This window comes from Schistocerca gregaria, chromosome 10 (assembly GCF_023897955.1).
Source record: "Schistocerca gregaria isolate iqSchGreg1 chromosome 10, iqSchGreg1.2, whole genome shotgun sequence".
Taxonomy (NCBI): domain Eukaryota; kingdom Metazoa; phylum Arthropoda; class Insecta; order Orthoptera; family Acrididae; genus Schistocerca; species Schistocerca gregaria.
Window position 1 is genome coordinate 202,794,902 of NC_064929.1, and position 17,880 is coordinate 202,812,781.

Genomic DNA, 17,880 nt, shown 5'->3' on the forward strand with positions numbered 1-17,880 from the left:
GTAAATTGCTCTGGTACAATAGTAGCCTGTTCTTTTGAAAGCTTTACTTTCTGTTGTGTTGTCACCATATACTACATTCAGGCTTGAATCAGCATACCTTCTTGATGACTTGTATTTACAGTAATGTGGTTTTTTTCCACATTTGTAAAAGATGCTCCTGTAATATTTTGAGTGTACTTCTTGTCACGTTTGAGGTAGAAAAGAAAAGGTTGTGGCAAGGAGATCTTTTTACTCCATTCACTACGGGAGGCAGTCTTATTCCTGACTACACATCTGAACATCATTGTCCAGTGATAAATCTATCTGTAATGAACTGAGTACATAAATGAAGAGCTGAAGCATATAAAGCTGTAAATAATACATAGATTGTTTTAAATAGGTGTCCTCCTTTCCTCACAACAGAAGTGATCCTCTCATCCTAGGGTCTGAGTTGTTAGGATGGTGTTCTATGACAGAAAACAGAGACTGAAAAACACACACTGATAAAGAGTTTAATAAAATTGTATACTTGTACAATGATTCCACTAAATGTCTTGATGTAAATCCAGACAACAACCTGAAGCATGTAGCCCAATATATGTACTGGTACTGCGACTAACAAGAATCTTCCTCGAACTTCAATTGCTGTCCGATAATAAGCAGACGCGAGTATAATTGTAAGACTCTACCTCAATCGAGCTGTCTTCAGACATGGATGGAAGATTAAAGACTCCGGAGACTCAAACACTGTATCCAGAATGCTGGAGCCCAAACAATGGAGATGGGACACTCCTTGTGGTGGCCTCTTACCTGCATCACAGTGGCATCGCCAATCTGAGCAGATGTGTCCCTCAGGCAGCCAGTGCTTGGAGAAAGCGGTCACTTGTGCAATAACCTGCATAACTTCTGTTGCCAACATTGTATAGTCGAATTACACTGAGGTGACAAGTTACAGGATAGCGTTATGCACATCTACAGATGGCTGTAATAACGTGGAATGGTAGTTGGAGCTTATAGTTGAATCAACGTAAGTTGATAACTGACTGTAGCAGTGAGCTGGGTACAGCAGTTTCACCAGAATATATCGGCCAGTAACCTAATGACATTTTGTAAATGTCTATGGCAATGCAATACCGCAGTGTTAACACAGCTTTATAGATGGCTTTTGTCTACAGCCATTAGTACTTTGCAGTTGAAAGCTAGTAACAGTGTTACAACTGCTAGGATCATCGTATGTCATCTTGGACAGACGCGTGGGGCATTCCATTTCAGAAATTATTAGGGGAATTCAATATTTCGAGATACACAGTGTGAAGCGAATAGCAAATTTCAGGCATTACTTCTCACCACAGACAACAAAGTAGCTGACTGCTTTCACTTAACACAGAACAGCAGCGTTCGTGTAGAGTTGTTAATAGTAACAGACAAACGACACTGTGTGAAATAACTGCAGGAATTGAGGTTGGATGTAGGAGACACACACTGGTTAGGGTAGTGCAACAACATATGGTGTTAATGGGCAACATATGATGTTAATGAGTCTTGTTTAGCCTTGAAACAAATAAGTCTGAAACCAAAGAGAAGGAAGGATAAATTTCAGAAAATACGCATTGTTTACTTTCATTTTTTTGTGTCTCATGTTATAGCAAAATGTGTTGCATGTTATAGTATAGGATAAAATGCAAGGAGATGGAATTATGGGCAGTACTTCCCTCCAGGAAGTGAAAAATCATAGCTGCCAGCTGTCGCACATAAAACTACACAAGGCTAGCCTAGCTTTCAGAACTAATAGTTTCTTTTCCAGGGAAGTGACACCGATAACTCAGGGAAGAGGTTAAAACTTAAGGCATCTTCAGCAATTGATTTTTTATTTTTTTTTTTTTTGGGGGGGGGAGGGGGAGGTGTAAGGCAGCCATACTGATTTCCATATTACCTGCTAAAATGTCTGGTGTTTGTCGATCTCCAGCAAATATTGTCGTAGTACTAGTCTGGCACCATATGCCAATGCATGCTGTGTGGCGGTTGTCTAGGTAACAGATTTGAAGCTACTTGAGTGCCTGGGTTGTCAACTGAGCTGCCATGAAGTTTACTAGCCCATGGCGAGTGTTAGTAACTAATGTAACTTTTAAGGGTTGTTAATGCTACCTCATTGTGATACTACGTGAGATGATTTCATTACCAAGTGTGTGAGGTGTGGACATAAATTGTAAAAAAAGTGGTACTTACCATTTCATGTTTAGTAGAAAACTGCCTGTTATACTGAATTGTGTAAGAAATTATGGTGTTAGGGATTTATATTTCACATTTCTCAGCAACATCGATCACAAACAAAAGTTTCCAGTATTATTTATTTATTTATGTCACACTGAAGGCACAATTTTTTCTGATACAGACTGTCTGCATATGGACAGATGCAGTCAGTTTTACAGATTTTCGCAGTCATGTTTCTATATAACCTTAACTTACTTAGTTTCACAATTTGGGGGGGGGGGGGGGGGGGGGAGGGAGGGGATCTTTCATACACACACATGTTGTTAGAAATATAGCATTTTTACAACCTCATTGTGGAAACATGGGAACTCTACCTGAGGAAAGCACTGTAGATATCCTAGACAGTTTTAATATTAAAGTTATTTGTCTTTAAAACCGGAATTACCTTGCAAGTCAAGCAGTTAATCTGCCCACGCACAAGGGTACTTTCAGTGGAAACAGCAAATGGTCTTGAAAACAGATGTCATATTGGTAGTATTGTTACAACATTTAGGAAACCATCCTTTTAATTCTTTCATGGGCACAATGAATTCCTCAAACCTTGCGTTTTCTTTAACATCAGTGAGTTTAGGGAACTGTGCTATCTTTGCCAGAATGTATCCCTTCTACAAAGCTATTTTCTCTTTAAATGTACCCCTATCAACTCAGAAAGAGGCTATCTTGCAAAGTCTTATTTGCGCAATGAGCAGTTGAGTCCACTGAAAATAATAAGTCTGCAATCCAGTCTCTATGTCGTAATCTGCATTCCTGCACTCCTTCTTCCTTCATAAAGTCAACAACAGCTTGTTTTAAATCAAAAATCATTCGAGACGCGCACCCCTTGACTTAACCAATGAACTTTGGTGTAATACACGAAATCTCCAGACACTTCCTTCAGTTCCAGTGAAAAACTGTCGTAATTTAATGGAATAATGCATGTGATTTCAGAAATTCTACTGTTTGTACCACCAATTTCTTCACCTGCTCTATCCCTACAAATTTAGCACAAAGGGTTTTTTGATGTGCAGAACAATGAATCTCGTCTGTCAATTGCTGCACTTTCATTGTCAACTAAATCTTTAAATTCTTTCTGCACAATGATGATACATCATTTCATAGCAGATATGTAGTAGCCATCACTTATGTGACTTTAAAATTCTCAGTCCTCTCTCGTCACTCCCATTCACTTTCAAGGATTGTGACAATAGGTCTTTGTAATGCCTCTTTTTGTGAAAACAGCCACTGGACCTGTGGACATCGTTCATACAACAAACAAATACCGAAGGGTAAACAGTGCCGACACTACGATTCTGCCGAACTCTGAGTTGTGCTGACCAAAAAGTGTCACACTGCAGTGCTAAATGAAATGTTGCACTGTTCCAGTTACTTCTGAGAAGGACCGAGCAAAGTTTAATGACAGGCCGGGCCTCGGCCAGCACACATTGCAAGTGTGGATTTTGGCACACTGATACCCTGCTTTGCGATGTTTTTGGTTAGGTAAATTAAAATTTTAAAAGGAAGTAGTGCTATTTAGTTGCAAATTTCTGTGAAATATTTAACTTAAAGTTATTTGCTAAATGTCCACTGGAACATATAATCCACAGAGGGCATACCCAGAAAGCAAGATGGTGATTAATGGTTTAATAATCCTAATTGCTCGTGAATGTTTAGTGCTAATAAAAATTTGAAATTGTCATTCTGCTTTTCTAGCATCCAATCCTCACTTCATATCACCTTTCGGTACACTAGTAACAGTACGTCAAAGTAATGGCACCAAAGTAAAAGAATAAAAAACCTATTGATGGTGGTGAGTTACAGTTGAAATGTTTGCATCAAGATGGGCCCAGAAATCCAATATTGCATGTGAGATTATCTAAAAAATGCTGAAGTTGAGTATTGTGACAACTTATTTCAGAAGTGAGAAAATAAAATAAACAGAAGTAGATATGCCGTCACAATTCTTGCAGATGTTGTTCTGGGTTTTGAGCTGGAGACTACATCTCACTTCCTGTCACAGGTGTTCCCTTTGGACTATTCATCAAAATGTGAAATGTCTTTCAGAAGATTGACAAAATAATGTTTTAAAAAGCAAAGAAATGTTTACACCTGTAACTGTTGAATTATTTGCCCACACTTTTTTTTGTAATAATTGAATATTTATTCCATGGCATGGTCTGAAAGATCACCTAAGTCCTTAAAACGGTCAACATTTTTGTCTCTTAAGTCTATTTTCAAATTTATATGTAACTTGTTTCTTACTGTCAAGGCCTTGATGAATTTTGTAAGAAAGTCATGTTTTAATAACACTGTATATTTGAACTGTAATGGTAACAAAAGGCTACAACAACAAAAATAAAATTTTAATACATCTGGTTACAACATACTGGTCAAACTCATGGTAACAAAAAAAAAAAAAACTAACTACACGAAACTCTCCTACATCACACAAACTACAGACAAAACATCTAATGTTCTTAACATAAAAAATGGAAACATTTTTTGCTGTTCTTGTGTTTATGCTACAACATAAAAAGCACAATGCTGATAGGCACATCACTCATATTCTAACCTAGCAAATACACCATTTTCTTGAGTATTACTTTACTCAAAAGGAAAGGTTTTACTCACAATGAGTGGCTAAAATATCACCATCACATCTTTGTGACTTTTATCTGTAAGGCATATTTATACGCAATTTTTTCTGTCATTTGGCACATATTGCTTATTTTAATTTTAAGCCCTTAAAACCACCACTTTTTCCGAAAATTTCTTTCCTTTTTTCAGAGTGAATGCATGTTATATAAATAAGTCTTGAGATGAATGCACACCTCAATCGTCAGGAATACGATCATATTGTAATGTTCATGCAATTGAAGCATATATTTTATAATTTCTTCATCCTCTCACTTTTTAGCTGAGTACGAAATATTGGAAATGTACACACTTTATAGTACTACACAATACTCTTGCAAACAATTTCTAACAAGGTACAAAATATACAGACATTTCCATTGCTAGTACAATTCTGAAATATATATTTGTGAAAGTGAAATTTTTTTGTGCTTTCCCTTTTGTGATTCTCAAAACCAGCTGTGCATCAAATTTTCTTTCAGTCATTCTGTTGGATGTTGATGCTGTTGCTGCTGCTTCTCTCTCTCTCTCTCCCCCCCCTCACACACACACACAGTTGAACGCCACAAGTAAATCACTGTTCAGTAAGACTAATGTTATTACAAAAGCAAAAGTAATTAATACATTTATGGGTGTCTAACTGGGTTGAAATTATATTATTCTCCTAAATTTTGAAAATTACTTAGTAGTCAAAGAACTGAAGAAAAATGGAATCTCAGACATTTAAAAACATAAATGGAATAGAGTATCACAAGGTGTGTCTCATTCTGTTTTAATTGAAAATGACACAGTAGAAAAAATTCCGAGCTCCATCATAAGCAAACTGATTCTAGTTAAGTGGGTTGAAACTGAATATTCCACAACTTTATATGGTAAATCCAAACATTTAAAATATGTGGAACTTAAAAGACAACATAACTCAGTCAAATACCTAGAACTAAATGTGGACAAAAATTTAAGATAGAATATACGTATTGACTTCCTATCAAATAAACTATGCAATTTTGCATTTGTAACAAAAAATACTAGCAAATTTTACTGATTCGAGTACACTAAAAATTGCTTATCATAGTTATTCTGAATCTGCTATTACCCATGGTATAATTTTTCTGCGCAAGTTCAAATAGTGTATCTCAAATACTGAAACTGCAAAAGAAAATTGTCAGATCATGTGTACTGCACAGCATACAGTCTTGCACAAATTATTTTGGACACTACAAATCCTAACTGTTCTCTCCATATACATTTATCAAATTATTATCTTCACACAAAGCAGACACAAACCACACATGTAACGTGAGAAACAAAAATAATGTTATGCTATGCACAGATGGGGATCACAACTAAAGTAAAAAATAACAGCCATGAAAACCTGAAAATCTTCAATGATTCCTTAGCAGCAGAAACACGGAACAAAGTATATGAAGCAGGCGATACAGACAACAAAATGGAATCATTCCTAAACACATTTCTACATCACTTCAATATTGTCTTTCCTCTTAAACATAAACACACCACAGCAAAAGAACCCAATAAGAAGCCATGGATAACAACTGGTGTAAAGATTTCCTGCAGAAGGAAGAGAGATCTGTATCTAAAAAATAACAATGCCATCCCCACCCCATCTCAAGAAAGATATCAAGCAATATGTCAACATCCTTAAAAAAAGTCATAGCACTAGCAAACTGAATAGCAAATGACAACTATGTGGCAACATCCTGAAACAAAACCAAGGCAGTGTGGAACATCATAAGGAATGAAACAAATCAACAGCTACGTAAATACGAAAACACTATTCTGATCCACACCAACACCAGAGTTACTAATCCACAAGAAATGCAAATATTTTCAACAATTACTATGCAAATATTGTTAAAAATCTGTTATAAAGCATCAACAAACCCACACCCAACAGACAAAACAAAATAACTCCTGTAGAATCTATATTCTTCTGGGAAACTACTGCTGAAGAAATTGTGCTAAGTGCAAAGTACCTCAAGAATAAATCCCAGATCTCATCATCAAAAACTGCATAAACAAAATAGCTCTCCCACTCCCAAATGTGTACAATTAACCGTTGCTGGCAGGTACATTTCCAATCTGCACGAAAGTGGCTAAAGTCGTCCCAACCTTTGAGGTGAAAAACTCAACGCAGAAAACTACAGACCCATATCGCTATTACCTGTGTTTGGTAGACTTTTGGAGAGATTAGTTCACCAAAGACTAATAAATTTTCTTGATAAGAACCAGATACTACTTGATATCCAGCACAGTTTCAGAAAAACAAATCCACGGCAACTACCATATATGAGTAATTACCCTCCACCCTAGATGTTCTAGACAAAAAGCAAAAAAACAGTTGGGATCTTCCTAGATTTGTCCAAGGCATTTGATGTCATAGACCACAAGATTCTTCTCAACAAAGTTGAGTCATATGGCATCAGAGGCACCCCAATAAACTGGTTCATCTCATACCTGACAAATAGGAAACAAAAAGTGTCAAACTATAACAATCAAGGACATATCTAAACATACTACACTGACTATTGCAACATTACACAAGGTGTGCACCAAGGCTCAATACTTGGACCAGCACTCTTCCTTGTGTACATAAACGACCTACAGTCAAACATCAAATGCTAGCACCAGTACACTCTTCGCAGTATCCTCATAACAAGCAAAACTGAACATGAACTCCAAGAGGCCATAAACGGAAATACAGACGAACTTGGTGATTGGTTTGAGAAAAACAAGCTCATAGTGAACACAAAGAAAACCACTTGCCTAAACTTCCACCTAAGAGCAAATGAAATTATGCCTGATATGAAATTACACAGTTCCCAAATACAGAAACAAGATTTCTAGGCCTATGGATCCAGGATAATACAAAATGGCAAACACACATCAAACAAACTAATAGCAAGCCAGACAAAGTGTGCTATGCCCTACAAATCCTCGCATACTGCATAAGACCAAAAACTGTGCACACAGCCTACTATGCACAATTCCACAGTGTAATGCAGTATGGTATTATATTCTGGGGAGACTCTACACATAGCCCAAACATTCTCCTTACCCAGAAGAGAGCTATAAGAATAGTGAATAAACCGACAGATAGCTGCAGATGTCTCTTCCAAAAGTTGTTCATCCTACCCCTTGGCAGCCTGTATATACTAGAACTATGCAAATTTGTAAAAAAAGTAATATTACAAAATTTAATAAAAATGTAAATGTCCATGACTATGGTACTGGGCAGAAAATGAAACTCCATGTTAAAGAAATGTGCACCCCTGCCTTTAAAAACTCTCCGTTCAACAAAGGCATTAAAATATACAACAGCCTGCCATCAGAAATAAGAAACAGTAAGCCACTGACTGTATTTAATAAAAAAAATAAAATTATTCCTACTTCATCATTATTTCTACAGTGCAAGTGAATTTCTGCTCCACATGGGTGGCAAGAAACATGAAACAAATTGCTGCAAAGAATTCTGTAAAGAGTAAAACATTAATGCAAGTATGTGCAAAAATCTTGCATCTATATTATCTGCTACAAAGTAAATTAAGTGCAAAAAGAATATCCAACCAGGTACTGTTGTGTATGTGTGTGAGAGAAATGCAGCACTAAAATACAAATGTTTAACTGAGTATGTAATATGCGTGTTCATAACTTCTCAGAAAATATGTATGTAAACTCATGTTTGTGCAAACTTTTGGCATATTACTTCATGCCAGCAAATTATCATAATGTCCAACATCAAATGTATGTTTGTGCATCACCATGTGCATGTCGTGTACAGTATTGATTCAGAGGACAATAAATAAATATAGAAACAATATATAACAAGTTGATGGACAAAAGCACATTTAATATGAAGCTAGAAAATTTTAAAACCAAAGCTACAGCAGATTCTGTGGGGGAAATGCTATTATTTAACAGAAGAATTCATAGAGGATGAAATGATAGTTTGAACTTATTATTATTATGCTATTTTTTAGCATTGCATGCTTTATGTCTGTAGTAAAATTTTACTGCAATTTTGATGTGTCTCCTGTACCTAAATCAAATGATTTAGATTATATATGTTATGAAATAAGGAAATCACCATTCACAATACCTTCTGGCAATCTGTCCACGAAACTCTCAGGTACTTCTAAAATAGTTTGCACTGACATACAGTAAGGAATGCCTGGAATTTTTGACCAAAGACTTTGTGTGAGTGCGTGTAGCCATGGATTGTGAAGTGGTAAAATAACTGAAATGATTTGCTCACTAGAATTGCCTTCCTGTTTGTGCTTTAAATGAAATGTCCATAACAATGTGCAATCAGTGGTAACTTAAGTTGAAAAGACATTATTTCCTCTTACTGTGTGTGCTATACCTGCAGTATTTTACTTTGATGTGTAAATACTTGTGCAGCAGCATCTGCAAGCACAGAAAACAAAAGCATTCTAACAACAAACACTATCAAATATTCCATCACACTTTCTCATTTCTCTTCGCACAAGACTAACTTCAGTTATGGAACTCTGACAAATGATCCACCTGAACTATTTCTTACAAACTGGCCAGCTGTGCTGTTGGCACAAAAGGTTACAGGATGCCAGTAAATGAATACAGATAGCAGTAAACATTAAGTCAATCTCAGGAAAAAAGTGCCATCTACTGAAATTATTCTTAAAAATGGAGTATGCTCCTAGCAGAAAGAAGTGCCAGCAGCCAACACACAATATTTTCAGTCACTAAATAAATGAGAAGAATTACAGCTTTTGAGCTTATGTAGAATTTGGATGTGTGGCTTCAAACATAATTTTGTTTGCTATTGAAAATAGCATTACACAAACAATGAACAATATTAACAGAGGAAAGTTAAAGCTAAGGTACGTTTGGTAGTTCTCACTGAGAGTAGCATTTTGTGAATCAAACTAGCATAAAGTTAAGTGCAAAGAATAATTAAAATTTCTCAGGCTGTTTTATTCATAATACAATTCACTGTTTCAAGAGCTCATTCGTGATGGATACACTTAATAAAACTCCCATTTCCTACAATCATAATATTCCCTTTTGTCAAGAAAGGGAAACTGTTTCTTGTAAATACAGTGATTACCAATTATGTACTTGACCCATTACTCAAAACAACTCTAGAAGAGTGTTTTTGCTTTAAGGGGAGACAAAATCACGAACAAAATGTAGAGTAATTATGCACTCAAAATTTTCTGTATTATGAAAAAAATTAACTTTAGTTGAAACTCACCAGCTCTCTAAACAAAAATACTAGCTTTGAGAGAGAACTACCGGTCAGCACAAGCACAGACAAGAGCTTGAAAGCAAAGAAATGAGCGATCCTCAACTCGTGCTTCCACTTTTTTTCTTCTTTTACTTTCAAATGTTGCTATTTTGGTCTCAAGATAAAACTGCATTGTCACTGGAAACCAGTTGGGGCAAAATATATATATATATAGCAGTTTAATAATAGTTCATTGGTAATACAGACTGTACTACTGTTTCTAACAGCTGTTTTCATGATTGGATATATGGAAGTGGAGAAAGAAAAAACAACTTCTGAGATCGGAATTAACACTTTAGAAGCAGCACTTTCATTACAGCTGTCTTATTACCAGCAGAAATGGGAATTTGTGGAAATGATTGTGTCTACTACAGTGGCATCAGAAGCTATCAGAGACAATACAAAATCTTGTTCAAGTAACCACAGTATACTAGTCACTACATAAAGCAGCAACTGAAAACCAATGGCTCTACCCCAAGGGAATGGACCCACTGAAGTAAGCAATCAGTTATGAAACTGAAATGAAAGAGACTTAGGCTCCAATAGAAGAATTATTGGTGGAATCAAAATTATTGAAAAGTAATGAGCAAGATATTGGAACCTATCTTAGAAAAGGAGAATGGAGGATGATGGGAGGAGGACTGAAGAACTCTTCCTTTGATGCAGCAACCAAAAATTCTACAGAAGCTGAAGAGCAAAAGAATGCAGTTAGTGGGCCATGTAACCCGTACACCAGAAGAAAGGTGATATAGGCACGTGAGGGGAAACCAAACACCAGGCTCCCCAGAGGAACAACAAGACAATGCTGGGAGTCCTGCAGACTAAGAACACCTGGAGGAACCAAGCACAAACAGAAAGGAGCACGTGGTCTGCATGGCCTGATTGCTGTATATGTATCTAAGTAAACTATTCCCACAAAACAATCAGTTATTCCATCTTTGCAGAATATGTAATAGAGATGAAGAGCCTAATGTTGTTACTGGGGAAACATCCAAAGCTGATGTCTAGTGTTTTCTTCCATTCAGTTTTAAATGCAAAATTTATTCTTTCTTACAAGAACAATGACTACCTGATCAGGAATATTACAACCTGTTTGCATCCTGCTTAGGAGAAATTAGGCTTAATTTGTATTGTATTGATGATCTCTGTAAAAGTGATGTGTAAGATAAAAGCGTAAATTATCTGCAGAATTAAGTTACCTGAAGTAATACATTATCAGTGAAAACATGTAAGAATTCACAAAGGGAATGAGTTTAGTGCACTGTTCACAACTCTGTGGAAGACAATCTGTAATATTAAGCTTTTGTTGAAACTAAATCTGCAATTGGACCAAGACAGCTGTGTTAAGCTGGTCAACTGCTGCTCAAAGCCTTATATAAGTGTCGGGGAAAATAGGGCTGTGGTCAGCACACATTTTCCCTGAGCATTAATGTTGGTGTTACAAAGGGACATAGTCTTCCACGTCTGCAGTTCTATCTATACATTGAAGAGGCAATGAAGGAAATAAAGGTTCAAGAGTGGAATTCAAATTTGAGGTGAAACGTCATCAATGGTAAGATTTGTTAATGGTATTGCTATCCTCAATGAAAGTGAAGAAGAATTACAGGATCTGCTAAATGGAATGAACACTAATGACTACAGAATATGTACCGAGAGTAAATCGAAGAAAGACGAAAGTAATGAGAAGTACCTGAAGTTATGGAATTCTGCAACCCACAACAGATGGAGCAAGGAGGACATAAAAAGCAGTCTAGCACTGGAAAAAAAGGCCATAACTGGCCACGAGCAGTCTATTAATATCAAACATAGGCCTTAATTTGGGGAAGAAATTTCTGAGAATGTACGTTTAGAGCATAGAATTGTACGGTAGTGAAACACGGTGAGAAAACCGGAAAAGAAGAGAATTGGACATTTAAGATGTGGTGCTACAGCTAGTTGAAAATCAGGTGGACTGGAAAAGCAATATAACTTGGTTGACCGACTGTCATTTTGATGTTCTACAGGGGCAGGGACTAGACCCAAAGACGATAAGCCTCTTCAAGCAAACACTCAGACACAAAATCAAGAGTAAAATTTATGATATAAATATAAGTATTTGTTGCAATATTAAAACCGGTATTCACCAGTGAGGTGGACTGTCAATACTCCTCTTCAACCTCATCCCAAGTATCATCATTAGGAATTGGAAAAACAGTTAGAAGCCCAAAAACTCTGGATACCTACTCAAGTTTGCTGGACTAAAGATGACATTAAGATCGCTAAGGTAAGGAATGAGGTGGTTCTCCGCAAAATCGACAAGGAAAGGAATACATTGAAAACACTGAGAAGAAGGAGAGAAAGCACGGTAGGACATTTGACAAGACATCAGGGAATAACTGCCATCGTACTAGAGGGAGCTGTAGAGGGTTATTCGGTAGAGGAAGACTAGAGATTGGAATTATGTCCAGTAATTAACTGAGGATGTCTGTTGCAAGTGCTACACAGAGATGAAGCTGAAAAAAATAAAATAAAATAAAAAATGGTGGCGATGGAAATTACTACTCTTTCGAGTAGCTTCTGGATTGTCTCCACATTGCAGAGAAGACCCATTTCCAGTAGTCCCACTGAGGGAAATTTCCCAGTGACACCAAAGATCGAACCTGGGTCATCAGTGTACCATCAGATGCACTGTCAGCTCAGCCACAGCAGTGTTTCTAAGTTGCGGCTGAAATTTCAGGGCTCAATTAACACTGACAAAAATCAAGACAGTCACCAAGTTGTGCTGGAGGTATGTGGTGCATGAAGATTACATATGTGGGATATCTGAAAGGATGGATAAGAGAATTTCATTTGTTAGAAACCATAATCTGTCACTCGATAAAGGTGCTCACCGTACTTTGCTGTTGGTATACTTTACAGGAGTAACCTTCAGTGGCTGTTTCAGAGACAGAGACAGAGAGATATGTTAATGACATACTTAAAATGTAGACACAAAATGAATTTGTGATTGGTGAATATGACCATCACAGTATATATGGTGTTAAAATTATTGACCTTGATGAGAGACCTTAAGTCTGATTGAATTTTGTCAGAGAGGATGAGCAAATGTGAGCACAGTGTTGGTATACGTATGAAGAATAGGGTAAGACTTCATAAGTCAATCGGTAAGACAAAAATAATGAAATCTGGCATTGCCACACTGGAGCATGCGAGCTATTTGAAATATGCTATTTTATTCACAAATGTGATCATCACATTTTGTAGATGTATTACAGTTAACTGGTTTTGATGAATGATTTATCATCATAACTAAAAATCTAGAAAAGATAAAAATGAAAGATTACTATTAAATACAAACTATATAAAAATTTAAAAAGTGCTAACTGTAGAGAAATATAAAAAGATACTCTGTATTGTGTCATAGGAGTAATATATATCAAGTGATAATTTTAAATGACTGCAGTGAATGCTTCATTAACTGCCACTGTTGATCATGTGTTATACCTCAAAACTGAAATAGCTATGTTGCTAGAAGGCACGAGTATGTTTGGCTTACATGTAGGAGAAGTGCAATGTAAACAGTTATTTATGTTTAAAAAAATACATCACCAGTTTCAATTTGCTCGAAATATCATCAACGACAACTGACGGATATTGAGAATCGTATAAAGTGAAACGAACGTATTACCTAATTACATTGTACTTCTCACAAATGTAACCCACACTGGCCCACACCTACAGTTCATTTGAAGTGTCCAGAACGGGTGGTTCATAATAACTTCACACGTTACTTGCGTAACATGATACCGGGTTGATTTTTATTTCTGTCTTTAGCATCCACTTCTTAACGTTTCTGTACTTGTTTAAATTTAATACAAATTTTGCATTTCTGTCTTCCATGGTTTTTTTAGTTGTGATGATTCATTAGCATCTGAACCAATTAACTTTAACATATCAAACAATGGAAACTCTAAGTTGGAATATCGACAATATTACGAAAAGAATAGATTTCTACGAACTGTACAGATTACCTCTTGAGTTGCAGGTAGGCATAGTTAAAAGACTATTACACACACAACTTTTGACAAAAGCCCTCTTTGGCAAAGAAACACACCCATTCACACAAGCAAGCACACTTCACGCACAAATGACCTCTACCACTGGCAGCTCCAAACAGAAGTTCTGACAAGTTGGTGTTGAGACTAGTGGTGTCTGACAATTGAGATTATTTTGTTGCTCAACTTTGCTATTCTGAGTGTGTCTTAGTAAACCAGAGTTCTGCCAGCAGTAGTGGTCGTCTGTGCATGAGGTGTGCTCATTTTTACGATGAAGTACCAATCTATCCTTTTCCTAATACTGCTAACTTTAATATTTGCCAAATGTGATCGACACACTTGTAAATAAAAGAGCACATTGTAGAAAAAAACTTATGGAATTAACTTTTCCATGTACAAGATAATGTGAGCTTCCTTGTGGTCTGCAGTGGGCGACAAAGAAACAGGTAGAAAGCTGTGGCATTACACATCACCTTTAAACTACATTTTATCAATATTTCTTGCCAATGTTACGTCAAGCTTTGCCTGGGGAAAGAAACCCTTATCTGCAAAATGAATTAAGAGAGTACTAGACAGAAAAGGTTTAGTGTGCAACACTAGAGTGGCAGTACTGAGTCAATCAGTACTCCAAGTCCACATTTGCTTGTGCGCACATCACTGGCACTGCCTATATTCTGAGCCTCGGTGACACACCATTGCTCCGCCATCGAGCAGTTTGCATTTTGTCAGCAGCCCGGGAGACTGCACGAGCTGCTACTAATGAGGCCTACATTTGAGTCAGAGGTAACACACCACACAGATTTCTCTTATCTGCCCTGCCACCGGAACGCCTCCTTCGCTAAAGTCGCCCATCGTGACAATCTTCGTACTCGTTCGGTACGCGGGCGATGTACTAGGTGGATCTGAAGTAGGACTGATACAGCATGCCGAGTGAAGACGTAGAGAACCAGGAGAAGCACGTCCACCAGGTCATGAAGCCCAGCAGGCCGCGGAACACCTCTGTTGTGAACACCTGCAATGACACGTGGATTGTCTACCTGAATGACTCTCACACAAGACTGTTAATCTATTAATAATTAATTAATGAAGTTAACTGTTTGAGTAATGGTTTAGCTTTTAAGTTGATTTTTAAGAAACATTAATGGACCCTTTCACTTTCTTTGAATCGATTGATCTTTAGTTATGTACCGACTATTTATGAAAAAAATGACAACGCGCTACCCGTGGAAATTGTCATGTAGGTCTGTGGATAAAATGGGGTGCATATGATTGATGCAAACAATTGAGTGTGAGTGAGGATACTGGACAACAACGATGTTATTGCATCTGGAGTGGTGGTGGTGCTTCCATTGGCTTTTATGTGTACGAGGGGTGTTTGAAAACTCCGTGCAAAAATGAAAACTACTTATGTGTTTGGGGTAAACCTTTTTTATTTTTCGACATAGTCTCCTTTTAGATTTATACACCTTGTCCAATGCTATTCCTATTTGTTGATCCCTCCCAAATAATAGGAATTCTCCTAGTCTGCAAAATAGCTATTACTTGCTGAGATCACCTTGTCGTTTGAATAAAATCTTTGTTCCGCCAGCCATTTCTTCAAACTGGGGAACAAATAGTAGTCCAAGGGAGCCAAGTCTGTAGAATAGGCGGGATGTGAAACGAGTTGGAATCCTATTTCCATTAATTTTGCGACCACAACTGGTGAGGTGTGTGCTGGTGCATTGTCATGATGGAAAAGGACTTTTTTTTGCAGTCCAATAGCCAGTGTTTTTCTTGCATCTCGGTTTTCAAATGGTCCAATAACAATGAATAATATGCACCTGTAATAGTTTTACCCTTTTCCAGATAGTTGATGAGGATTATCCCTTGGGAATCCCAAAAGACAGTCACCATAACCTTTCCGGCCGAAGAAATGGTCTTCGCCTTTTTTCGTTCAGATTCTCCCTCGGTAACCCATTGTTTAGATTGCTCTTTGGTCTCAGGAGTATAGTAATGTATCACTTCAGACGATTCCATTTTTGGTCAAGTGTGAGCAAGTGCAGAACCCATCTTGCGGATAGCATTCTCATGTCCAAATGTTTATGCAAAATATTGTGTACCCGTTCATTCGAGATGCCCACAGCACTTGCAATCTCACACACCTTAACTCTTCTGTCATCCATCACCATATCATGGATTTTATCAATGATTTCTGGAGTCATAACCTCCACAGGGAATCCAAAATGTTCAGCACCATTTGTGCCCATATGGCCACTCCAAAAATTTGAAACCACTTATAAACTGTTCTAATCAAAGGTGCAGAGTCACTGTAATGTTTATCAAGCTTCTCTTTAGTTTCCCGAGGCATTTTGCCTTACAGAAAGTAGTGTTTAATCACCACACGAAATTCTTTTCCGTCCATTTTTTGACAATCACTTGACTTCCTTGAGTCATGCGAAGGTCAAACACAAAGAAATAGACTAATATGGCTAAAACTTGGTGTGCGTTCTTTCCAAAGATACTACTAACTGAACATGACCTCGATACGCGCCGGTGGTGCCACCTCTTTGCACGGACTTTTCGAACACCCCTCGTACTGTAAGTCAATCAGAATGTTCTCTGCCGTTTTAATGACCAGTCAAGTTGCCTGCGGAGCTACTCAGAATTCCACAGTCTACACGACAGTCAAAAATTTTGATGTGGTTTTTGTTTACTGTAATGTCACCACATGTTTCTGGTAAGGACACAGGAGGCCAAGTGCAATAATATCATTAGAGGGTAGTAACTTGGGGCTGCCTGTTTACCATTATTTGTTTAAAGAGTTCCGTTTAGTATTATTTTTTGATAGCAGATTGACTGTGGAAACTGAATAGTGGAATCATATTCTAGTCCTACAACCAATGAAATCCATGACTGCAATTAAGTGATCACATAAATTTTACATCCTGATTGGGAGAACAAATAATTTTCAATTTGTAACAGTGATTGCCTAAAAAACTGACAATTAGAGCTCACACTTCCAGCTTTAACAATTCGAAACAACATGTAAGGGAAGCACATGGATCATGGTATGTGCAGTTTGAATAAATAGTGAAAGCATGTTCTGCTGATGAAAGCAAATCAATCTTGGGCATTCAGATATCAAGAGTAGATCCGGCTGCAGTAATCCAGTTAAAAATAATAAGACAGAAGCACTGGAGTGCTTTTGGCATTGCTGCAACTGGCAGTCTAGGGTCTAAAGCCAGTGTGGATCAATGCATAGCAAACGAATTAATGACCAAAGATTAACTTCAATTTCTGATGAATCTCCTGTAAAGTAATGCTTCACCATTAAAAAAAAACAAACTTTTTTTAGTAAAGGGTTAACAATTAGCGAAGTTAACTTTTTCGTTAACACTGCCCACTGACATGAACCCCATCAAATGCATTGCAGCACAAACCGATAATGTAATAAATATTACGAGAGGCCAGAACATTTCTAATTTTTTCAAGGTTACAAATTCAAATTTCCCTGAACCAGCTTTTCTTGTCTGTGAGGGCAAGATTTACTTTGAAACTTCCTGGCAGATTAAAACTGTGTGCCGGACCGAGACTCGAACTCGTGACCTTTGCCTTTCGTGGGCAAGTGCTCTACTAACTGAGCAACCCAAGCATGACTCACACCCTGTCCTCACAACTTTACTTCTACCAGTACCTCGTCTCCTACCTTCGAAGGTTCGT

At 37.3% G+C, this 17,880-nt stretch overlaps 1 protein-coding gene across 1 annotated transcript in view; it reads right to left on the minus strand.

Annotated features, from left to right (window-relative positions):
* Positions 1-5,377: 5,377 nt before the first annotated feature.
* The window catches only part of LOC126293643 (transmembrane protein 161B), an 86,968-nt gene continuing 74,465 nt past the window's right edge, over positions 5,378-17,880 (minus strand). The window contains exon 12 of the mRNA XM_049986920.1: positions 5,378-15,193. Within this exon, the coding sequence (XP_049842877.1) occupies positions 15,074-15,193 (120 nt within the window). The 3' untranslated portion in view covers positions 5,378-15,073. The remainder of the gene's footprint in view (positions 15,194-17,880) is intronic.